This window comes from Ranitomeya variabilis, chromosome 2 (genome assembly GCF_051348905.1).
Source record: "Ranitomeya variabilis isolate aRanVar5 chromosome 2, aRanVar5.hap1, whole genome shotgun sequence".
NCBI lineage: Eukaryota > Metazoa > Chordata > Amphibia > Anura > Dendrobatidae > Ranitomeya > Ranitomeya variabilis.
Window position 1 is genome coordinate 74,071,258 of NC_135233.1, and position 26,714 is coordinate 74,097,971.

General features: G+C 40.6%; 1 protein-coding gene across 2 annotated transcripts in view; it reads left to right on the forward strand.

Annotated features, from left to right (window-relative positions):
• Nucleotides 1–26,714, forward strand: part of KIF16B (kinesin family member 16B) — a 376,655-nt gene that overhangs the window by 332,535 nt on the left and 17,406 nt on the right. For both annotated transcript variants that reach the window (XM_077282562.1, XM_077282563.1), the window contains one exon: nt 21,553–21,636. In XM_077282562.1, the coding sequence (XP_077138677.1) occupies nt 21,553–21,636 (84 nt within the window). The remainder of the gene's footprint in view (nt 1–21,552; nt 21,637–26,714) is intronic.

The window sequence follows — 26,714 nt, forward strand, 5'->3', positions numbered from 1 at the left end:
ATTAACACTTAGATGCCGTAAATCGGCTTTCCTGTCTCCCATGTCAACTTTATTATGATCCAGAATAAAGTATCATTTTCCTTCTTTCGGGATCTTTCCCATATAGCTCCGGGACACTTTAAAATAAAAGCAAATTTTAAAGCGTAGTAAAAAGTGAAATAAAACGTATCGTATGACACATCGAAGCACTGGTCTACAGATAGTTCACTTGCATTATTCTTGATAATCTCAGTGTATCTAAACAAGCCAGCTCTTCTGAAGCCGCAATAAATCATTGATTCAAGGATAAATTCTTATTTGTTTACAGTCATATTTCTCGGTGACAGTTGCTTTTATGGCATCGTGGGAGCGGCTATTAATTTTGATGACTTGAAGTGTATCCAGCCAGTGAGAGTAACCACTGACCTTTGATGGGTTTTCATTACGATCAGTTTGGAAGAAGCTTTTGAGCAGTGTGGGCTAGGTTTTTAGCACGGACAATGTTGATTCATTAGGTCTATAAATAATGGCTAGGTAGAAACCTAAACAGTGCTTCTCCTAGAGCAGTAAACTTAATGTAGCAATAACCAGTAGATTAAAAAATATATATATCAGAAGAAGAAATGGAAAACTAATATTGGTCACCTACCTGCTACACTATGCTTATATAACTATTGAAAGTCATTGAGGTCTTGCTGCGGTAAATATATATTGCACATTAAAGATTTTACAAGGTATACTTTAGATTTGTGAGATCGACACACAATGTGAAGAACCAAAAGTGCAAATCTTCGTGGTCCATAGGTTTCCAAACGCTGAAACAATGGATACTGACTCAGGCTTTTATCTTAAAAAAAAAAAAAAAAAAAAAAAAAAAACAATGTAAAGTAAGTCAATAGTAATAGTACTTGTAGATAACACAGGGTACTTGGTTGACACTATTTTGATTTAAAAAAAAAGTGTAAAGACCATCCCACCGCGACAAGGTGTGCCCAATTAGGATTTACCTATCTCTAGTATTTCACCTCTCTATGTGCCAGGAGGCCTGAATAGACAGAGACAGAGCCAGCCCATTGCTTCGGTTTTGCTTTAGCTGCTTGTACTATGTACATACAGTGGCATGACTTCCCATATTTAGGCTGTGCATATTGTCTATATAGCTTTTTGGCACGTAGAGAGGCAAAATACTACAGATAGGACCATTCTGTTTGAGTACACCTTGTTGCAGTGGGAAGGTTTTTAAGCTTTTTTTTTATCAAGCTAGTGTTTTTTATTCTGTGTTATCTGTTAATGGCCACAGTGTGAATGTGCACTGAACGCAAACAAAAGTAGATTCCTGCTCCTTAAAAGTTCTAAATTTTATTTAAAAATATCACAATTAGATTCCATGTGGCATATAAAGAGCAGCACGTTTCTATCGCTGGAGTGTGTTCTAAAGTCGTTGCTCTGTATTTACCATATGGAATCTACCGTATTTTTCGGACTATAAGACGCACCCGACCATAAGGCGCACCCCAAATTTGGGGTGAAAATTGCAGAAAAAAAGATTTTTTATAAGATGGGGGTCCGTCTTATTGTCCGAATTTACAGTATCTTACCTGAGGGCTGGCAGTGGCAGAGCAGGGTCACAGGAGGCATGGTGTCGGCAGAGGTGGGGTGATGCGGTACGGCGTGCACCTGAGCAGGGTCCCTTCCTGCTTAGGTGGGCGACGCCATGGCCTGGTGTCCATGGGAGGGTTGCAGCAGTGGTTACCGGCAGAGGTGCTGGGATGAGGAGGCGCAGTGAGAGGTATGGCGTGAGAGGGGTCCCTTTCCCCGATGAGGTGATGCAGCAGCCCGGTAAGCAGCAGAGCCGGGTGAATCCTGTTGTTATTGGTGGTGGCAGCCATTTTCCTGAAGCCAAGATCTAAATCTGCGAACTCGGCTTCAGGAAAGAGGCCACCGCGATCTCCATCTGCGCACGCGCGGCCTCCCGCGGCCATTTTCCTGAAGCCCCGGCCTCAGGAAGATGGCCGCCACCACCGATAACAGGATTCACCCGGCTCTGCTGCTTACCGGGCTGCTGCATCACCTCACCGGTGAAAGGGACCCCGCTCACTTGGCCGCCTCATCCCCGCACCTCTGCCGCCACACCTCTGCCACCGCACCTCTGCCGCCACGGTAAGCCTGCATTGCGACTATTAGATGCACCCCCCATTTTCCCCCCTTTTTGGGGGGTGAAAAAGTGCATCTTGTAGTCCGAAAAATACGGTAATTGTGATATTTTTACATTTAGAACTTACGGAGCTGGAATCTACTTTTTTTTGCTTTGGATTCACAAGTCTGGTCACAACGATTTCCCTTGTTTCCGCACGCTTTGAGTCGCACATGTGACCTGGTTTCACTACTTTTTTCATCAATTGAATATGCACCTACACCAACTAAAAAAACAAACAAACAAAAAAGCTGAATTTTACATTTTGAAGATCAAAAACATTTATATTTATCTTGAAATATTCTCTCTTCTGCATATAATTTTGGCACATGAGGCTTCGCGGTCAACTTGACAACCGCAGCATTGACTCTGATTGAGAAATCCCAATAAATTTGCACCAGCAGTGCTTTATTGGCCATGACAGTGGTCTGTTGCCTCTGGACAGGAGAAGGAGTGTCGCCTCTTAGCTGGTGGCATCCGTGGCTCTTCTTCAGATTAGTTGGCCTGGCGCAACATTACTTGCGTCACTCCACGACCATGTTATCAGACCAGGCAAGCTATTTTAAAGAAGAGCCACGGATGATGCCATGTAAAGAGTTGGTACTTTTTCTCCCATCCAACAACCACAGATCCGTTGTCTTGGTCAATGGAATGGATCATGTGAATCTATTCGCACTAACTCTAGGTCTGATTATTTATCACTTATATTCGGTGTTAAAGGGAATGCACACGTGTAGAGTTATAGAGCTAAGGCTTCAAATCAATGAGGGCAATGCGAGGTGCAGTATTACAAAGTGTCTACTTCTCCATTTTATGCTATACACGGGTTGGGCAGTATAATCTGTAACATCTCAAACCCTCAGCTCTTGTCTTATACCAAGGATGTTTTCTTTTTTTTCTTTTTGCAGCGTGTGCATGAGGTTTCTTAGATTTTCGCACGCTATGCTGTCACTGTAAAGTGCAGCAGATTTTCTGCAAGTGAACACAGTGGAAAATCTACTGCATTTTCGCTATATGGGAAGATCCCTTTTAAGCAATATAGATTGAACAGAAAACTTTATCTTACATTTATTTCATTTTTTATGGAAAGTTCATAGTATATGTGAACGGAGGTGTCCCACTTGGTCTCTGGATTGATATACAAATGATGATCACCACCGCGTGGCATTGTGGGGCAGTGGTAAATCTAAACCAGACCTCCCCTACCTTCTTGTGGTGTGGGTTAGGGAAGGCAGTGGAGATGTGGTTTAAACTTACCATAAACTTACCACTGCACTGTACAAACCACTGCGGTAGCCATCTTTAAAGGAGGGGGGACATATCGCCGATCTTAGCAGAGGAGTAGGCGATAGACAAAAGAAGGCACCAGCTAGGGTGATTATTCATGAGAATTAGGCTAAGTTCACACTGGGCTTTTTTGCTGCACTTTTATCCTGCATTTTTATTCTAATTTTAAGCTGTGTTTTTAAGTACCAGTTATGTCTGAGATTTCAGAAGTCTCATGCACACAGCTATGTTTTTTGTCATCAGTATTTTGTGCTTTGCATGTTTTTTTGGACATAGAGCGTGTCGCTTTTTTTCAGCGTTTCTTCAGGGTTTTTTCAAGGGTTTTCACCCATTGAATTGACTGGAAAAAACGCATCAAAAATGCAGCAAAACCTGTTTTTTGTCACAGCTTCTTTCCTGCCAAGCACCCAGGTTTTGCTGCAGAAAAAAGTAGCAAAAACGCCCAGTGTGAACTTGGCCTAAGAGTCAATTTAATGTCGCTTCTAAAAAGATATTAACCTTATACACTTATGAGACTACAGACCAAAGTGAACGATGCACACTGAGCAATTTATACCGGGTCGCTCAGTCACTGCCCAAAGGCTGCCATAGGTCTGCACAAAAGATCATTTCACCTGATGAGCGAGCGTGTTGCTTGTTCTTCAGCTGATCGGTGGCCCGTTTACACTGGAAAATTATTATGGAACTTGTGGGGTTTTTTTTTTTTTTTTCAATCTTCGTTCACAATTATCTTTCAGTGTAAATGGCCCCTAAAGAAGGTCATACATAAAATACTTGAGTATGGCCATTACTACTGCTTCTACAGGGGTTGTCTCTCTTCTTTCCTTGAATCCTGCATGACATATGGACAAGTCATTGCCACAATATGGGAGTGGATGAGATGTTTTATTGTTGGGACAAATTAGATGTACCATCTAGGAATCTAGTATATCTTAGTGCGTGCTGCAAGCATGGATGCGACAACAGCGTTTCAAGTTTCAGAATTTGCCTCAACGTTTTTCGCCCCAAGAATTCAGCTAAGTTCAACAACCATGAAATCAGTTGTCCAATGGTGCAATTAGCAGTGAACACCCTCCACTATCTAATTTTTTTTTGTTTTTTTATATTTCTACTTTTTTTTTTTTTTTTTTAAATCCGTAATATTCCACCTACCACAAATAGCACCAATAGCTATACTAACTTAAATGGAACTCGTCATGTTGAAAAATGTAAAGGTTCTGCAGGCAAGATGTCCTAGACCAGGAGGAGCTGATCAGATGGTTGTACATTTTTGGAGGAAAGTTTCAGTAAACCTTGTATTTAATTTATTGAAATCCCTGCTTTTTGTATGCATGCAAGTCCAGTGGGTGGTCCTATTCAGTGATTGACAGCCTTCTCTGCATGACATTGGATGCAGATAGTGGTCAATCAATGACTAGGATCGCCCACTGGACTCATGCAATAAAGCAACAGGGATTTCAGTTAATACAATTTTTTACTAAATCTTTTCCAAAAAAAACATGTATATATATTTATCTGCTCAGCGTCTCCTCTATACCATGCGGTCTACAGACCGGACTCCATGTACTACGTGACAGGTTCACCTTTAGCGAATATGACTATTACATTTAACAGCTGGACAGGAAAGGACAGATGAAGGACACATACTAGTAAAGCTCATCTCTACCACAATAACAGTGTGCTTCAATAACCACACAGGGCACCAAATGTTTGCTTGTATTGACTATAGTTTTAACCTTGATCAAATAGCTAGCTTCTGGCAATATTCTGATACCACAGCGTTAATCCATAATAAGATAAAATTGCTGGCAATTAGCGGCAAGTGCTGAGGCATTGGATTTGAGAATAGAAAATACTGTAGGAGAAAAATAAAGTAGAAGTTTATTATCTCTTAGCCATTTACTTTTTAAGTGTCTTGTTTTAGGTTTTAATCAGATTTCACAAGACTTCTTATACGAATGCATTATTATGGAATTCAGGATTGCAGCTTGAAAATGATCAGAATTTTCGTCCTCTAAAGCGATTGTGATTATCATACTACTAGAAGTGATAGTGATGATGACTTTTTGATTAAAAAAAAAAAGTTGGTACGGTATAATGTTGGTAACAAAACCTATTCCGCCATCTTCCCTAATTGTATGATTTGTTTGGCTGATAGACTAAATGTTTTTCTGCCGATCTAGCAGTTACCTATCTCATTAAATGACCGGAACACCTTAAAACATCCTTCAACGAGTTACATGTCGTCAGATGTCTTATTTGGAAGTTGACGTGTGATCTACAGTTTAAATATCTTTTTTATTGTTGTGATTACGATGAAAGTAACCTATTGATGGATAAGATGGCATCCTCCATTCAGAACAGGCGATGGTCAAAATTGACCTCCTCCACCTCCCTGCGCAATCACAAAACTCTGCCACAAAAATCAATGCACTTCTGGTTTTTTGCTTTTGATGGTCCGTGTGACTGCTGAAAAAAAATGCAAACAGAAAAAGCTTCGGTTGCTCCCGTAATCATGTACAGAAAAGAGAATGAAGAAAACCTCCTTCAAAAAATTTAAAACTGGTCAGAAAAAAAAAAACGTTTAGCAGTCTTCTGTTTTAAATAACAAAGAACTTGTGAACAACTTTTCTTTGTTCACGGAAGTGCGCAGTGGAGGATAAATCAGAAGCAGCAATACAGATTACATGCTATAATAATTATTATTTTTATATAGCGCTAACATATTCCGCAGCGCTTTACAGTTTTGCACACATTATCATCACTCTCCCCGATGGGGCTCACAATCTAAATTCCCTATCTGTATGTCTTTGGAATGTGGGAGGAAACCGGAGTACCCGGAGGAAACCCACGCAAACACGGGGAGAACATACAAACTCCTTGCAGATGTTTCCTTGGTGGGACTTGAACCCAGGACTCCAGCGCTGCAAGGCTGCAGTGCTAACCACTGAACCACCATGATGCTATGCGGCATTGACGCGTTTCCAGTGACTGCATACCTTTGATCATGTAATCTGTACTGCTGATTCTGATTTATCATCCACTGAGCACTTCCATTGGTAAAGAAAAGTTTGTTCACAAGTTCGTTGAGCTGGATCTTCTACTGTTTGTCACTGTCCCACGCTATGACGCAGCGTGTTTCGTGCTCCGAACACCTAATTCCTGTGAATGAAACATCTGTTTCCAGGATTAAGAATGATACCGATGCAGCAAAAGATTTGCACAGCACTAAACTTTTTATTATTGATGAGTGCACAATGCTATCCAAATATGCATTGCATGTCATTGATAGAGTTTTACGTGATGTCATGACAACAAATGTAGCTCACAAAGAAAAAACACCGTTTGGAGGTAAAGTGATTGTTTTTGGAGGCGACTTTAGACAATGTCTTCCTGTCATCCCTCATGGGACAAGAACTGATGTTGTAGAGAGCTGTATAAAATATTCACAACACTGGCAACATTTTACTCGCCTGCCACTTATTAACAACATGCGCTCCATTGATCCTCACTACAGCAGTTGGTTGCTTCAACTGGGAAATGGTGAACTATCTAATGAACATAACCTTGGAGATGATGTAATTGAAATTCCTCCAGACATGGTATGCACTGGCTCTTTAATAATTGAAATTTTTGGAGATAATCTTTGTATTGATGTGAATGACACCGAAAGCATAAATACAGCTGCATCTCATGCAATTTTATGTCCAAAAAATGAGGACGTTGAGAAAGTCAATTCCCAAGTCATGGATTTATTGATAGGTGACTATACTGAATATATCAGTGATGATTCCATCGATCCTGATGAAGCTGATGACCTCGATCAATACCCACTTGAGTTTTTGAATTCACTAACACCAACTGGAATGCCTTCACATCGGCTGAAACTTAAAATTGGCACCATTGTCATGTTATTACGTAATCTGAACACGAACAAAGGTCTCTGCAATGGTACGCGGCTCATTGTCACTGCCTTACATGCCAATATCATACTGGCTAAAGTAATTAGTGGGTCAGCAGCAGGAAATGTGGTATTCATTCCACGAATTGATTTGTGTCCATAAGAGACTGGATTACCTTTTAAATTAAGACGGAGACAATTTCCCATCAAGCCCGCATTTGCAATGACCATAAATAAATCTCAAGGCCAGACCCTCCATCGAGTTGGCATTTATCTACCAGAACCTGCTTTTGCCCATGGTCAATTGTATGTTGCTTTTTCCAGGGTGAAGCAATGTTGCAATGTGAGGGTTAAAGTGGTTAATACACCACTTCAAGGACAATTATTGGCTGATAGTACTAAAGTCTTCACACGTAATATTATCTACAAAAATATTTTAGTTTAAAGTTACTTTTCTTTTTTTTCATTATTCAGTTTTTCTAATAACATAGACAGCAATAGGCAAATTCTATGTATAGAGATAAGGAAAAAAAACAAAAACAAAAAAAAATGAGTGTAGCCATAGACATATAGATTTTAAGTACTTATGTAGGAAATACGTATATAACATACGTACTCATTAGCATATAGGGTTAATAACTCTATATCATATCTACATAAATTTAGAAATATGATATATCAATACATATTTTTATAGGTAAGTAGAACACACATTAAGTACAAGATGTAAGATGTGTATCATCCAAATGCCTGTATTTGGTGATAGGAACCTGTATTTGAAGCTCCAGCAGTATAGCTGCTGAGAGATTTAATTTTGTTTTTAAAAAGGGTGAGGTTTTTGTGAACAGGTAAGAGACGGGTGGGATGGCTGTTCACACACATCTCTATCTCCAGGTGTGTTCTGTACATAGAAATAGATATATAGATAGGTACATATTTAGATAGATAGGGAAAGAATAGAGATTTTGCTTTCACATCAACATTTTTCTGCTATTTGGAGAATTTATGGTAGAAAAAAGGCTATTTCTGCACTTCCTGCCTAAGGGCTGACCCACGCCACTCTTGCTGTAAGTTGCATGCAATGTATACGGAATTTGTACTTCACTTGCGGCAGGTGCGGCACATGTGGTTTCTGCAGTTTTCGCCACAAAATCTCCACTTACCAGTGTTTTTGTTGTGGCTGCATTTAATGCAATTGTCGAAGCCGCGTTTGCCGCATTTACTGCAAGTTAACTCCAAGCTTCATCTACATTGCATGGCACTTGCTGAAAGTGTGTTGTAGATCAGTTCTTTGGTGCCAAGTGTGGAAGTTGTATTGTTTTTAACATTACTTCTGCAAATATCAGAAACATGCAGATGTGAAAGAGGTTTGAGTATTAAGAAATAGGAATCAGTTAGTTAGGACCCATCAGTTCAAAGGCTACCGTGACGTGGTTGATGGGCATGCTTATATTAGCCCATCGGTGTACTATGAACGTTGATTTCTTAAATTTTACACTTCTGTAAAAATAAACACAAAAAATTTGGATACACAAAAAGGCTTTTATTTCTGTTGTACTTATTAGAATTATTTAAAATGAAGGCTTAGCTAAGCCCAAGAGATGATTAAAAACGTTTCATACCAACCCATCAGATGTAAAATTACTGTGAAAATACCTGATGGGCACACAAGTATGCGCCAGTATGGGTACTAAGAGCTTTTCCACATAATAATGAAATATTTTAAAATGTCATAGAACATACCAATATACATAGTTATTGATACATATTATTTATTATTTACATTATTGTTTTATTGTTCTTAAGCAAAGAACCGTTGTTGTGGCATTTGCCACAACACGCAAAGTTGTTGTCTGATGTCTTTCATCACTCCCCTCATAAGCATGTTCATGGATCCTGTGTAACTGTACCTTAAATAACAAGAATTGTCAAGAGCTGGTGAGTGCAGCCATTTTTTGTTCTTTCTTACTATTATTTATTGTATTATTCTTACATTTGAATAAATAAAGTATATATGGATTCTAGACTCCCGATTCTTTAGAATCGGGCTGCCATCTAGTTCTATATAATGAGTTTCACTTTTTGTACTAAAGAACTAAAATAGAATATCAAAAAATTAATTTATTTAGTGAGAAGCACTTGTATTATAGAGCTTCCTTACAAGCACAAGGTTTTTTTACTTGTGATTCTCCTGGAGTAAAGATGTAAACCGCAAATATATCTCATTTGTAGCTGTATCTAAGCCATTGTTTTCAGATACTCTCTCAGGTACTTATCAGGCTCTGTCCTCATCGTGTACGCCATTATTTTATGCAGAGCATCAGTTTATCTAAGTAAGCATTCTTCCATGGCAGCATTATGTATTCCACCTACATTAACGATTTACTGTTGCCAGTCACATTTCACACTTTGTTAATTCCTGGGAGAATATACCATAAATTATCGCCTTCTCATCCACATCATATGCAGTTATATGTGGAGGCGTCTTTCCAGAAAGCTATCCTCTCCGGTCAGAGAACTGTCACCGTTCTAAATATCTGCACCTCACAGGTCGTCTTCAGAAGGTTCCAGCATTTTCGGACTTTCTTATTCTCCTCTGAAGCAGACCTTTTAAAATGAGATTCGTTTACATAGAAACATTATTATGCAGCTGGCTAGAATCGGTTTACTTCAATTAAGACGTAATAGCTGCATGTCAGTGCGGAATAGCAATGATTAATTTGTCACAGTTAATAATTACAAACTGGTTGCTAAGATGCAAATTCAACTCCATCCAGTTTATGCTTTAAGGGTTTTACTGGGTAGTCTTTTAGGTCTGCATTTCACACTAAATGTTTTTACTTTTGCTTTCTGGCTTCTGTACGATCTGGGCATCTGGACATTGACTTCCTCTTTTATACATCTACACATGAAAAACATCCATGATCTCACAATCCTGCTTATGTGTTTGAACCATATCTGTTAGCCAAGGCTTAGATTTTTAATGGGATTGGCAGTTTCCAGGAAATAATGAGGCAAAAGTTAGGTAATGCTTTTAAAATAGCAAGTGTTACATTCAAGTTGAACCCCCGAACTGTCCAGTGTAGTCTCCCCCCAATGGTCCATCGCTGGTCCTTCTTGACATCCCATTTACAATATGTGAGTGCTTCAGCCAATCACTGGCCTCAGTGGAGGGGTACTGACACTGTACAACCCGCTGATGTCGGTGACATCTAACATCAGAAGAGATTCTGGAGAGTTGGAGGCTTCAACAGGAAAAAAAGATGCTTTGTTATTTTAAAGGGGAATCTGTCATTAGGATCAAACCCATCTAAGCCATTTATAAGGACACTCAGGTCATAGGAAGCTAAATAAAATAATACCTTACTATCTGCAGTCGGATGTCTTATTCCAGAGAAATCCACGTTTTTCCTGTATCTAAATGAGCTGTTCCAGGCTATGGGCCGGACACTGATCTGCATGAGAATCTCCCTCCCAAAATTATTTTTAATGAAAGGCGGAGTTACCAGTGTGAGACAAGTAACCAACACAGAACAGTAGAACTGATCTTTGTCTTCTTGCAAACACATGCAGCTCTTGAGCTCTGCTGAATTATAACAATATTGTAACCCTGTCTGCCTGTGAGATGGAAGCTGAGGTTGAGAGGAACCTGCAGTTGTCAGGTATAATCACACCCAGCTCTGCAGTGAGATCAGGAGTGTAGCCATTACACTGGTAATACCCTTTTATTTACAGTAATCTCTGGAGACAGATTCTCATGCAGATCAGTGTCCGGCCCATCATCCTGAACAGCTCATTTACATATAAGAAAAATGTGGATTTCTCTGGCATAAGACATCGGTTCGCAGATATCAAGGCATCATTTACTTTTTTTTTTGGACTATAAGACGCACTTTTCCCCAAAAAAAATTGTGAGGAAAATTGGGTATGCTTCTTATAGTTCGAATGAAGTCTTACCGGTTGGTTGCTGCATTGGTGTGGTGTGGCGATGGCAGAGGTGCTGTGATGCTGTGGGGCGGTACGGTGTGCACCTGAGCAGGGCCCCTTCCTCAAGTAAGGTGATGCCGCGGCCTGGTGTCCACGGAGAGCAGAGCCGGGTGAATCACGGGTTTATCGGTGGTGGCGGCCATCTTCCTGAGGGCACGCTTGTGCAGATTGAGTTCTCTGCTTCCCGGGGCTTCAGGAAAATGGCTGCAGATGGAGATTGCAGCGACCATTTTCCTGAAGCCAAGTTCGCAGATAGATCTTGGCTTCAGGAAAATGGTCGCCGCAATCTCTATCTGCACACTCGCTGCCTCCCGCGGCCATTTTCCTGAAGCCCCAGGAAGCAGAGTACTCAATCTGCACACGAGCGGCCTTAGGAATATCGCCGTCGCTACTGAGAAACCCGTGATTAACCCGGCTCTGCTGCTCGCCATGGATACCGGGCTGCGGCGTCACCCCACCTGAGGAAGAGACCCTGCTCAGGTGCACGCCGTACCGCCCACCGCGCCTCAGCATCACCGCACCTCTGCCGCCGCCACGCCAATGCCGCAACCCCCTGAAGACACCAGGCAGCAGCGTCACCCACCTTAGCAGGAAGGGACCCTGCTAAGATGCACAGCCCACACCGAACATCTTCACCGCAGACACCGGACCTATCCTGAAGAAGGGACCATGCCTCCTGTGACCCTGCTGTACCACTACCAGCCCTCAGATAAGATACCTTAAATTTGGACAATAAGACGGACCCTCATCTTATAAAAATCTTTTTTTCTGCTATTTTCACCCCCAATTTTTGGTGCGTCTTATGGTCCTGTGTGTGTGTCTTATAGTCTGAAAAATACGGTAATTCAGCTTCCTATGATCTATATGCCCATGTAGACTGCTTCGGTGGGACGATCCTACTGACAAATTCCCTTTAAGGCACTGCAGGTCAAAGTACCGGAATTGCGAAAGTGCAATTGAAATGTAGAATAATTTAAATTAATTGAAACTGTAACAGATGGGTTAAAAGTCAATGCACACATCTGACAAGTGAATAGAGTAATATCTATTTCCATTAAATGCAGTATCACAAGTCTCATGTTTTTAAACAGTATCTAGCATTTTTTTTTTCTTGAAATCATCTTCCCTTATCCATTACAGAGCTATAAGTCCCTTGACCTTTTTCAGCCAGCTAAAGAGTTAAAGGGGTTGCCATCAAGACAACTCTTGTCCATATTAACTATTAGCCAGAGTGAAAAAGCCTAGTGGCCTCTGTGTATTCTTGTACTTCATGAGCAGCCATTTAATTGAATGTATACATTTATTACTTGGCCTAGCAGAGCTTCTGTTGTGTTTCCAGATAGAAGTTGAATTCATCACAGCTGTTACACCAGTATTATTTCATAAAAAGTTTTGAAAAGTCGTAAAAATTTGTCACAACTTGAAGCAGCAGTCAAATTTTTGATGTTTCCTCTCACTTTCGCCCAGCTCAAACAATGTGTACGGAGCTTGGACAGTGCTGGATGGCGTTGCAACCATCGCTTGTCACAAATTTTACCAAAGCAGAGACTGGAGTATGATTTGTGGTGAGGTGCACACAGAGGCACGTGTCACTTGTCAGACACCCATGATTCATTAAGAGGAGTTTGTCTCTTAATGAAGCTGGAGCACCAAGCTCCAGCAAGCCCCCTTATCAAGACTGGTGGGAACAACACCGGTCTTGATGAATCAGGGCCTTCGTGTTGAGCTGAGTAGGAACTTCAAAAATGTGACTTCAGTGAGCTTCCTCACAGTGGTACCTATGGTGACATTTATCAGAAATACTCCAACTCCTATAAATCTATATTATAAAGTTCACAGTTTTTTAACCTACAGACATAGTGACATCTGCTGTGCTAAACTAATATTTTACGCTGCTCTAAGATATTTATGCCATGCAGCCTTTTTATTACTTCGTGTATGAAAAGCGCACCGCGTTGTTCGTTTAGTGCTTACTACGTCTGTATTTGGATTACAGCCAAAGAATATGATTACTTACTATTATAGATCCCTGATCTTTTCAGCTATGCTCTTTACAATCTTGGTTTATTCAAAGGTAATACTGACATTGCTGCGTTGTCGTCATGTTGAATGTCGCAGCTTTCAAACACACATTTTCCCCACAAACACAGCATGAAAAGCCAAGGCCATAGGGTGAAAAGATTCTCAAATGAACTAAAATATTTCTATGTAAACATTACCTGAAAAAGCAATCTCATCAGAAACTCTTTACTAAGGATGTTACTGTATGATTAAAAGAAGTTTAGAAGAAAGACTGCATTGAACGTGTGTAGACTGCAGGGGCGTAGCATGGGGAGGCACAGGCTTGCAACATTTCAAAAGACAAAAATGAAGTATTGGAGCCATCACTAGCACCGAAGATCCAGGGCAGGGCAAATGCCCGAGTCCTCCAAGTGAACCCCAGTTTTAAATGTATTGGCTTTGATGAGGACAATATGATTGGATTCTGTAGTAGAGCCGTAGACTCTGCCCCACCACTCACTGTCCAGTAACTCACCCTTTGAAGTAGGCCTTTGGCCTACAATAGGGGTGGGGAACCTCAGGCCCCAGGGCCATTTACGGCCCTCGATGATCTTTTATCAGGCCCCCGAGCAGATTCTCAGGGACCGAATTCTTGAGCAGGGACGTGTATTTTGATTACAACCAGCTCATTAATTTCCTCTTTCTCGGTTAGCACACACAGGCAGTGTTCACTACTGAACACTGAAGGGCATGCAATGAAAGATTACATCCTGACACCAGTGCCAGAGTCAGGATGTACTTTGTGGGCGGAGTTTGTACGGCCCCCAAAGGATGGTATAAATATCCAAATGGCCCTTGGCAGAAAAAGATTCCCCACCCCTGGCCTGCAAGATGTCAAGTGTCACAGTCTAGCGCCCACTGGTGACCTGGTAGGTATTCATTTTTTATTTTTTTTTTGCATCTGCATGTGGAAGGGGTAGCATAGTGGAGGTATCATTATTACTGTTTGAAGGGAGCACTCAGGCATTGTTACACTTTAAGGGGACATTAATACTTTCTAATGGGAGCAGTCTGGCATTGCTGGTATAAATGAGTGTTTAGACTATCATCTGTTTATAATGTGGCACTCAGAGGGCATTATGTGGTTTTAGGTGAACACAAAGAGGGGCATTGTTACTGGGTTAGGGGGTGTAGTACCTGCATTGCCCCTGGCACTGGCAACCCCAGCTACAGCACTATTAAATAACTTATTTGTGGGGATTATACTGTCTTTCAGAATAGTGCAAATAGAGTATGCAGAACGATATTACAGTGACAAAAACATGTTCCAAATAGAGCACGATTACAGAAAACATGTTACCCAAGTGTAAAAAACTGTAGAAGCTTCACGGTTCAAGATTGAAAGGTCTGTAGGGAAAACCCATGGATATCAGACATGGTCAAAAAAGCATTTGAAAAGCCAGTGCATTATAAGGAGCATAGTCCAATATTAGAGACTGTTGAAGGGATGGGATATATCCCAGCTTTTTCTGAAGATATCAGCTGATCACTACTTGTTGGAGGTCTCTTTGCAGGAGGAGTTCCTATTAAATAAATTAGGATTCTATAGAAAGTCTGGACTAATGAGTCATCAAATTCATCATGATGGACTACCATTTGTGGCATATGTGGTGTCCTCCAAACTTTTCTCATACTAATGAGTTCACATATCATAATCTACAAGTGGGACACTCCTTGGAAAAAGATACAAGGTTGATCTAGTTTTCTTCTGCATGTTCAGGTGGTTGGATCACCTCATTTCTACGTTTAGATGTTTAAACATTTTTCTTGTGAATGGTTTCCAGCTGTTCGTGGCCGTGCCCAAAATATCTAACATGAGGAAGAAGTCCTTGAAATAAGCAAATTTCATTTTATTACCTGTTTATAATGGCTTTATATTCTTTCTGAACAGCGGAATTGTAAGCGTTCCCGAGCAAGGTTGTGCAAGTTACTTTTGTCAAGTCTTCAAAAAGTAAAGTAGGCAAAGTTCCCGCTTTCATTCCTCACTAGAAAGTAAATCCAGACATTTCCTACAGCTGTAGACGACGCAGACTTCTCTTTATTCTTTTAGCTATATTTGAACTTGCGGTCAAAAACTAATAACAAAACTCACATAATCCATCGCTGCCTTGAAAAACAAGTAATTAATGGAAATATACAATCTTGGTTCTTTTAAGTTTAGGTACTTGGACTACGATGTTTGAGGAACCTTTTTATTATATTTATGGTTTTAATGAGAAATTGGATTAACATTTGTAAACAGGGCAGTATGGGCAATTTGACTGGAGCCAGATTGCAGAAGACATTGTTTGTACAGCCAGCCGTTCTGCATATTTTATGTTTTCTCTATAAACAATAGAGGATGAAACATATTACTTGAGCTACTGTAGGAAACTTTTTTTTTTTTTTTACAGAATTTACACTTTTCATCTAATTTACTTATTGTTCCAGTGAATCTAAAATACAAAATTAAAGGAAATCTGTCAGTGCAAAATGACTGTTCAAACCAAGCACGAGCAGTAAGTGCACATTTGGCTTGTTCAGTGCACTTTTGCACCTACTTTTTTACCACCAATATTTGGTCTTCTCTGACTCCTATAAAGCCAATGCTGTCAAAGAACAGGGGTATGGAGATGTGTATGCAGCTGCTATAATCGTCTGTGTCTCCAGTGTTGCAGGCTATATACAGACTTGTAGGCATGTTCTAGAAGAGGGGATAGATGGGGTGACCTAACCTGCAAAATAGTGGAACTGTAATAAAGAGCTGTATGATCCATTGGAGTTTTAAAAATCACTCCATTTGCGGAGATAGACTAAATCCAACATTTACTGATGGCCTGCTATGCAAACTGCTTCTAAAAAAATTGCATGCTTGGTTACATTTTGCTTAGGTCTATGGAGTCGGAGCTAGTTTGGGTAGAATCAAAGTCAGTAGAAATTTACTGACCCGACCTCAGCTTAACAAAAAATAAAAATAATAAAATGATCCATTGTTAATAATGATTAATTTGTTAAGCTTCATTGGAATATAGACAAGTTTAGAAATGGTAATAAAATCTAAGGTTCCTGGTAATAGTGTTGTTTAAAACCATTGTACAGTAATATTATTACTAATAGCTGTTCATGAAGGAGTCATAGTGTGGAAGAATAAATGTGCCGTAACCTTGCCTTCCTGGCTCCACAGCTCTGATTTTACCCGGGTCATAACCTTGGTTTCATGGCTCCACAACCCTGATTTTACCCGAGTCCTAACCTTTTTTTCCTGGCTCCACAGCCCTGATTTTACCCGATTCCTAACCTTGGCTTCCTGGCTATACAGTCCTGATTTTACTCGAGTCATAGCCTTAACTTCCTGGCTCCACAGCTCAGATTTTACCCGAGTTATAACCTTGGCTACCTGGCTACACAGCTCTGATTTTACCCGATTCCTAACCTTGGCTTCCTGGCTCCACAGCCCTGATTTTACTCAAGTCATAGTCTTGGCTTCCTGACTACACAGCTCTGATTTTACCCGAGTTATAACCTTGGCTTCCTGGCTCCACAGCTCTGATTTTACCCTATTCCTAACCTTGGCTTCCTGGCTACACAGCCCTGATATTACCCAAGTTATAACCTTGGCTTCCTGGCTACACAGCTCTGATTTTACCCAAGTCATAGCCTAGGCTTCGTGGCTCCACCTCCCTGATTGAAATTTTTATTTTTTTCAGGCTGTAATTCTTTTGGAGCAGGCTAAACTAAGAGATAAGGATGTGACATATTTCAAGAGATGTCCTAATATTCTCCCTAATTCACCCACCTTCCCCAACCCCCAAGTTTTGCAGGAATATCCATTTGTTGCTGTCCCCAGAATAGTCATGGATTGACATTAGTATCACAGTAAAGAACAGAGCCAAGAGTCGTCACCAGGACAGTGGTCTCAAGCCAAATGAAAAGACAGGAACATGGACTGAATAAAGTCAAAAGTTAGATCCTCTAATAAAGCAATACATGAACATTCCAAGGGCAGAACGGAGGGTGATATCTAGAAACAAGGCTTAACTCAAGAACAGGGACAATCAGTAGTTAGAGAATGTCAGTATGATCAACTAAGCGGACTGTATGGGCAGCTGAATAAAATGTTACTTTGAAATTTGCAATCTCAAAGTATCAAAAAATCCATGTTTTTCTTCTGTCTAAATGAGCTGTTACAGGCTATGAGCAAGACACAGAGCTGCCTGAGATTCTGCCTCCAGAGGTTAAATAAAAGAGGGAGTTACCAGTGTGAGACGAATAACTAACCTAGCAGAAGAACTGAACGGTCTCCTTGTAAACACAGTTCTTGTAGCTTTCTGAGCTCTGCAGTTTTGCAACAATGTTGCCACTCTGTCTGCCTGTGAGATAGAAGCTGAGCTGAACCGTCAGATGTCAGGTATAATCACACACAGCTCTGCAGTGAGACCAGGAGAGCGGCCATCACATATCACACTAGTAAAACCCCTAGTAGAGCAGCAGTGAAGGCCATAGCACAGTGCAGCATATCTCCAGTTGCCCTGTCACCCTATTAATTACTTCCCATACACTATATGTGTATCATGTGAGAAAATTAAGGTATTGTCCAACAAAAGATCATGTCTCTTGTGTTTTCCTATCCACAAACCTATAGTGTTAATGTTTTTGCGTCCGGAGTGTAATAATCTAGTGATTGATAGATTGCTCTTCAGTACTATTCTTCTGGGTGTACATAGTTAATCCAGATAAGTAGAATATATTGCTGAACCCCGGATGGTGCAGTACCGTTCATTGAGATTTGTGAGATCTCACTTTACTTTAATAGATGCACAATGAAATTGCCCTAATGAGTTGATCTATCATGTACACTAATTACAGCGCCCAAAACTGCTGACCACTTTTTCTGTGTATAAACTTGTCACCGTTACGGTGGTTTATTGCCTTTGGCCTCTCGTGTTTTTACTGATAAATCATGTACGGCATCTCAGATCTACATCTTGCCAGTCCCCTAGCTGTCCTTCGTCATTTCCACCCTCTCAGTGGTTAATGGTTGAAGTTATCTATACATTGTAGGAACTTTTAGGATGTTGTTAATTGATCTCCCCTTTTAATGAGACAAATTAACATTTTATTTTCCACATTGACTAAGTTGTGTTTTGAAACGTATCAGTACAGTTAATATGAATGGCTTGAATGATGGATCCAAGTTATCTAGGTGTTCAGATGGCAATAATGTTTTGTTATATCAACTTAGCTTTAAAAATGTTTTCGCATAAAACCCTTTCACTGCAAGTATCTATGTAATGCATCATTTTAAAGTGAGTCTGTCTCTAGGTTTCAGAAGTATGTATTAAAACAATCAATCTCTTAGTCCTGATAAGGCAGGTGTGCTTACACTGAAAACCCAAGGCAGGAATGTATATAATCCTGATATTCAGATGAGTTTACTCAGCTAGAATAAGGGTCTTCAGTATAGTAATACCTAGTATGTTAGATTTGATAGTACCTGTCTGTTACGTTTTAGGACCACAGAATAAAACAATCTTGAATCAACCTGTTAAGGTCCCCTAATACTTAGCTGGTCCGAGTCTGCCGGTGAGAGACACTGCTCGTTAGTCACTCTCCCAGGCTGCGCTATGGAAATGAACACTTCCGCCTCCTCGAACAGTTCTATAAATAATGTCCTCATCTGTCCCTCATTTATTGATCCTTTCTACCTCCTACTCTTGGTTGTTTTCCTCACCTTTTTCTATCACTTGAGATAATTTAGTTTGCCTTCTGCCTATTGCCCTTTGTGCTTTACCTTCATTTTATGAGCCATTAACATGGAGCACTATAAGGGAATATATGATGTGTTGTAACTCTAATTACGCACATCTACCAATGATTTATCTCTCCAGTACATGTTTAATTTTAACCCTCATTAACTTTCCACCAACACTCTTTATCAAATTTACTATATTTCTCCGTGCCCGGAGACCATCAGCCTACAGAAATCCTTTGGATGTTGATCTCAAGCATCAATCTTATTTTCGCCCTTTCAATTTTTTTTATGCAAATAGCCATTTATATTGGCAGTTTTCATCTGTGTTACTTTTCTGTGTTCATCTTGGGCTCATTTTGTCAGTGTTATCTATACATTTATTAGTATCATCTAAAATGAGCAGTCACTGCTTTTCATATATTTATTTTATTCCCATCAAAGTAATGTTAACATATAAGAGAAGATATTGCACGAGTGGCATTCTGAGCCAATGGCGGTGGTAAGTGGTACCCAATCGTGTTTAAGGGGGACCTGACTTGTGGAACATGATATCTGATATGCAGAAAGGATGTTATAAAGTAAGAGGAGCTGATTAGATTTATATACATTTTTTGTGTGAAGTTTGAGTAACCCTTGCGTGCGCATTCATCTTCCAGTGGTATTCAGCAAAATGGTGCTGGTGGCGGCTCATGCTCTTCAGCAAAATGACTCCGGTGGTGTCGCATGCGCAGAATGACGTCTCAGCTCATCATTGAGCCAATGTCTGAATCTGCATATGCGCCACAACGGGCACCATTTTGCTGAAGACCAGTTGGAGAGAAATGTGCCCAAGCAACACATGAGGCAACTGTAAAAAAAAAAAAAAAAAAAAAAAAAAGAGGAGGCGCATGCAAAGGGGCTGTGGCAGAACGGAAAACCCTACCCACAGTCATGAACGAAGAGGATATTGCACCAAAACCTCTAACATGAATTAAACAAGAACCGCGATGCAGATTTCTTCATACAGGTATTAAATCAGTATCAAAGCTCCGTTATGACAACTTTATTATAGCATACTAAATAGTGATGACAGGTTCCCTTTAACTTTTTTTTATTGATCAGGCTTTGTGATATACATCATAACTTTATTTTGCTACCATCTATTTTTATCACCATGGTGAAAGTGCTGGCTTGTCTGCCTAGTTCATTCTGTTTTAATTGCTCTATTGATTTGCAGATGTTGGTAAGATCTGTACTCTGAGTTTTGCTGCGCTCCTCCGTGTCTCTTTGCTAGGCTTGCAGGTTAAATGTAAAGAAAAACAAACAATTTTGAAGTTTACTTATTATTAAAAATCCCCTGTAGCCAGCTGTGTACTGTGATACATAGAGGCTTTAGAAGCTAAAATTGTTACAGAACCTGACTAGAAGTGAAGGATCGCATTAAATGACTGAAAGGAGAAACCCATGATCTATGCCAGTGCGATTACCCGTGTTTCCTTGACTTGAGTTACACAATGACATGCTCTGTGAATTAAAGGGGTTCTAAAATGCTGTGACAACTCCTTCTGAATCCCTATGTTTCCACCCAGTAAAATATCTACACTCTCCTCCAATGCTGGCGTCATTCCAGTAGTGTCTACACTGGCTTTCCTGAGGATCATGTTACATTTACACTGCTCTCTTATGGACATAATTGACATCCAGAGGAAGTGAGAGCTGTAGCTGCTGATCAGCTGCTGATTGGCAGCAGGGATTGTGTGACACAATGTCACGCAATCCCCAGGAGAGCCAATGCTGACATTGCTGGAACAGCGTTGGCGCCGATGGTGAGTATAACTGTTATTATTCTACTGGTGGGGAAATATAGGGCTTCAGAAGGGGTTGTTCAATTAGTGGAAAAACCCCTTTAGGAGCAACTTCATATTGGCAACATTTTGCCCCAATAGTGTAGATAAATGTAACATTTTTTTATTTGCCAAACCTCATTGCATCTTCACCTCAAGGAGCAGGGAATTGAATCATTTTATTATTTTATGTGCTATAAAGACATCCTGAATTATTTGAAGCATGAAACTCGCGAGTAACTAGAAACATCTTATAAAGATTCTGTTTCATGTTGACATGATAGTGCCAAGCAACATCTATAGTTTTTAAACTTCCACATTCACACTGAGAACCTTCAACTTTTCAAAATTGCTTTATGGTATTGAGACGTGTTGATGTAAGATAACCTATAAAAGATAGCTTGCAACCACGCAGGACGGCACAAGATCAACGACAATGCTAAGGCACAAATTAAACTTTGGTAGCACCACTGAACTGTCACAAGTTTTTTTTTTTACTTTTTCTTTTGTTACTGCAAGGTGCAATTTAAAACAATGTTCTAATATTTTTCGCTATGTTTATTGATTATTTTCTTTTTTTCTTTTGCAGCTTAATACCTTAGAATTTCCTCCAAAGAAACTTTTTGGAAACAAAGATGAGAGAGTGATTGCGGAACGCAGAGCTCAGCTGGAGGTAAGGTGTTCTAGGAGACTCTAGTCAGGATTGGAGAGTAGGAATGGATGAACAATATGTTAGTACTTTCAGAAAGCATGTCTTGTATTATGCTTCAGATTGATGTACACATGATGGCTTTCTCCATGGAAAGAACATTAGTTATAGCCTCAAATTAATTAGAAAGTATTTTGTTTGGTGATATCAAAATACAGATTTATCCGAAAGGATCCTACTTAGCATTTTTATCGTTCCAATGCATCTAAATTAGAATAAAAATCAACTGATATTCCTGATTAGAAATTTTTTACTATTTTGTGATAGTATTCCTTGGATGGACAAAAGCCCTGCAAATCGCCTCCAGCCTACCGTCCAGCTCTTCTTTTGGTTAGCTATCTAATCAAAGGAGGAGGCTATCAGACAACATAAAGGTTAAACCCATAAACCCAGTCAGCAATCAAAATAAACAGTGGGGTTCGGAGGGGCTGTGCAATATCCTGCCAGATCATAGAATCATACTGTACCTTTATGGAAGCTATACTACTAGAGCTTTAAAGGGAACCTGTTGGGAACATTGGGGTCATCTAAACAATTAAATTGCTTGGTAATGTAGTAAAGGACATGTTTATTATGCTTTGCTTGTTAGCACCATCATATTCCACAGCACTTCGCAGGCATCATAATAACTGTCCCCATTGGGGCTCACAATCTAAATTCCCTGTCAGTATGGCTCTGGAGGGTGAGATGAAACCAGAGAACCCAGAGAAAACCCAAGAAACACAGGGAGAACATACGAATTCCTTGCAGATGTTGTCCTTAGTGTGATATGAACCGAGGACCGAGGAATAAAAATTAATTATACTGCTCTGGCAAAAATGAAGAGACCACTGCACAGTTTTATAAAAATCACCATCTCTACATGTCTGACAGCCAATTCCATTTCAGTGTCAGTTGAATTCCAAGCAGAGTACACCTCATTCTACTTGTGCTTCTGATTAGGTGATCACCTGAATCAAGTCTTATTTAACGAAGAAAAGTATAAAAAACCCTGCTGTGGTGTTCACAACCCTCTTGCAATAGGACAAGCTGGATGGCAAAACAAGTGCTAGTAATAGCCAAAAGTAATAGGAATGAAAAAATAACTTTTAACCATGCCAAAGGAGTTGAACAGAAAAGTCTTGAGTGAGGAAAAGAAGGGCTAAATTCTGGCTTTACTAGCAGAGGGACACAGTGAGCGTCATGTTGTCTCCATCCTGGAAATTTCTAAGACGGCAGTCCTTTACAGCAAGGTCAAGCAGCAGACATTGGGGACAAAAAAGCTACAGACCGGCAGAGGGCAAAAACGACTGTCCACTGACCGGGACAGCAACCGCAGGATGACATCAAGTGACCTAAAAAAGGAATGTCATATGGCAGCTGGGGTGAAGTGTACGGCAAGAACCGTTCGTAACAGTCTCCTAGAGGCAGGACTCAATTCATCTAAAGCTAGAAAAATAAACCTTTTATCATTGAGAAGCAAAGGAGAGCCAGGCTGAAGTTTGCCAAAGACCATAAGGATTGGACCATAGAGGACTGGAGTAAGGTAATCTTCTCTGATTAGTCTAATTTTCAGCTTTGCCCAACACCTGGTCATCTAATGGTTAGACTGAGACCTGGAGAGGGGTACAAGCCACAGTGTCTTTCACCCACTGTGGAGGATCGGTGATGATCTGGGGATGCTTCAGCAAGGCAGGAATTGGGCATGTTGTTCTTTGCAAAGGATGTATGAATCAAGCCGCATACAAGGTTATCCTGGAAAAACGGTTGATTCCTTCTGCTCAGGCAGTGTTCCCCAACTCTGAGGACTGGTTTTTCGACAAGCAGGGCAATGCGCCATGCCACACAGCTAGGTCAATCAAGGTGTGGATGAATGACCACCACATCAAATCCCTGTCATGGCCAACCCAATCTCCAGATCTGAACCCCATTGAAAATCTCTGGAATGTAATCAAGAGGATGATGGATAGTCACAAGCCATCAAAGAACTGCTTAATTTTTTGTACCAGGAGTGGCATAAGGTCACCCAAAAGCAGTGTGAAAGACTGGTGGAAAGCATGCCAAGACGCATGAAAGCTGTGATTAAAAATCATGGTTATTCCACAAAATGTTGATACCTGAACTGTTCTGAGTTAAAACATTAGTATTGTTGTTTCTAAATGATTATGAACTTGTTTTGTTTGCATTATTTGAGGTCTGCAAGCAATGCATTTTTTTTTTGTTATTTTGACCATTTCTCATTTTCAGAAAATAAATACAAAATGTATTGCTTGGAAGTTCAAAGACATGTTGTCAGTAGTTTATAGAATAAAAGAACAATTTACATTTTACTCAATAATATACCCATAAAGAGAAAAACCAGACAAACTGAAAATGTTGCCGTGGTCTCTTAATTTTTCCCAGAGCTGTATATGTTTGGCAGACTGTCACAATATGTCAGAAGCCTCAATCGATTTGGACTCCCATGACCACGCTGAGTGACTTACAGTACACTATTAGACTCTGTAATAAATGAGGTGGCTGACATTTTATGGACTGCATGATTATATGTTCACGCTCTGCCATAACCCACAATGCGCAGCCACCATCGCGTTAGTCATATTTTATTTCCAGGCACTGTGATGCATCAGTGACTGTTTGGCCCAGGATTTTTCACTAAGGCTTTCTATAATTGTATGTTCCACCTAAATCATGAGATCAGTATATTTCAGTGTAGGTGAACGTAATACAAGAGAGAAAATTCACTTTCATGGTCAACTCAACACAGGTCAAAGGAAATGGCAATGCTTTATAGTTTGGCAATGTGACGGAAGAACTCCCACAGTGTTACTTAGAAAGGGAAACATTATGTGAAATTACATTTGTGACATAACAAAAGAACATCACACTTTGATCTATTCTCTGTCCGTCTCCTGTTAATACAGAGACAAGGAAAATCAATTTAGACCCTACCAGTCTCTCGTTTAATGTCTTCCTTGTAAACTATTCCGACACTGATTTGTTTTTAATTCACCAACCGGAGGTGTTGACTTGTATATCTCCAGCAATGAATCTTTGTTTATGCTCTATCACAGTATGATATATCTTTACACATTTCCGCCATCGGCGTAATACTTTTTGTTTTGTTTTTTTTTACGCTGACACGGTGAATGCATTGCTGATTTTTAATGTCAGGCAGGTTGAATTACAACAAAATATCCCCCACTGAAAAAAAAGACAATTGACGGGAAGTAAATTGACATAAGTCACTTACAAACATTGTAAATGTCACACATGGCGCAGAAATGAATATTAGATCGGAACAGAATTTACAAGACTGTTATCCTGAAGGAGAATGTGTTGTGGGGTTTGTATATGTTATTTTTGTTATTTACTATGGTGCAGAGCCAGGGTTTATGTAGAACATAATTACAATGTCAGAGGCAAATAATAGTTCTGTTTGTCTGCTACAGAGGAAGTTTTCTTTAAAATATATACTCATTTACAGATCCATCCAGATGACAAACATATCATCTGCAAGATCAGAAAAAAATAGATTTCACAGCAATCATTTCCTATATGCAGACATTAGACTGGCTGACATTAGTGTGTTGTATGCATCCTTTTGAAAGATGCATAAATTCAATTGCATTTGTCAATAGAGAAGACAGAAGGTGACAGAAGGATTAGTGTTTTTCAGGTACAAAGCAGTTTCCAGTGCATTTGCTGGCTTGTACTCATAGTTTACATTGCAATGGACAGAGAGCCATTGCAAGCATGGCCACCCAGCTGGATTGGGGAATCTGTAATCAATACCTCACCCAGCTGGAATGGGGAATGTATCATCTATATCTCACCCAGTTGTACACCAGCTGGAACGGGGAAGCTGTCATCTATGTCTCACCCAACAGGACAGCAGCTGGAACGGAGAATCTGTCAGCTATGTCTCACCCAGCTGGAACGGAGAATCTGTCATCTATATCTCACCCAGCGGGACAGCAGCTGGAGCGGTGAATCTGTCATCTATGTCTCACCCAGCAGGACAGGAGCTGGAATGGAAAATCTGTCAGCTATGTCTCACCCAGCTGGAACAGGGAATCTGTCATCTATGTCTCATCCAGCAGGACAGCAGCTGGAACGGAGAATCTGTCAACTATGTCTCACCCAGCTAGAACACGGAAGCTGTCATCTGTGTCACCCAGCGGGACAGCAGCTGGAATGGGGAAGCTATGTCTCACCCAGCTGGAACAGGGAAGCTGTCATCTATGTCTCACCCAGCTGGAACGGGGAATCTGTCATCTGTCTCACCCAGCTGGACACCAGCTGGAATGGGGATTATGTCAGCTATGTCTCACCCAGCTGGAATGGGGAATCTGTCATCTATGTCTCATCCAGCTGGAACGTGGAATCTGTCATCTGTCTCACCCAGCTGGAACAGGGAAGCTGTCATCTATGACTCACCCAGCGATACAGCAGCTGGAACGGGGAAGCTGTCATCTATGTCTCATTCAGCAGGACTGCAGCTGGAACGGAGAATCTGTCTCACCCAGCTGAAATGGGGAATCTGTCATCTGTCTCACCCAGCTGGACACCAGCTGGAACGGTGATTATGTTAGCTATGTCTCACCCAGTTGGAACAGGGAAGCTGTCATCTATGTCTCACCCAGCAGGACAGGAGCTGGAACGGAGAATCTGTCAGATATGTCTCACCCAGCTGGAACGTGGAATCTGTCATCTATGTCTCACCCAGCGATACAGCAGCTGGAACGGATAATCTGTCTCTGTCTCACCCAGCTGGAACGGGGAATCTGTCATTTTATGTCTCACCCAGCTGGAACAGGGAAGCTGTCATCTATGTCTCACCCAGCAGGACAGCAGCTGGAATGGAGAATCTATCAGATATGTCTCACCCAGCTGGAACTGGAAATCTGTCATTTATATCTCACCCAGCAGGACAGCATCTGGAACAAGGATTATGTAATCTATGTCTCACCCAGCTGGAACAGAGAATCTGTCATGTATGTCTCATCCAGCTGGAACGGGGAACCTGTCATCTATGTCTCACCCAGCAGGACTCCAGCTAG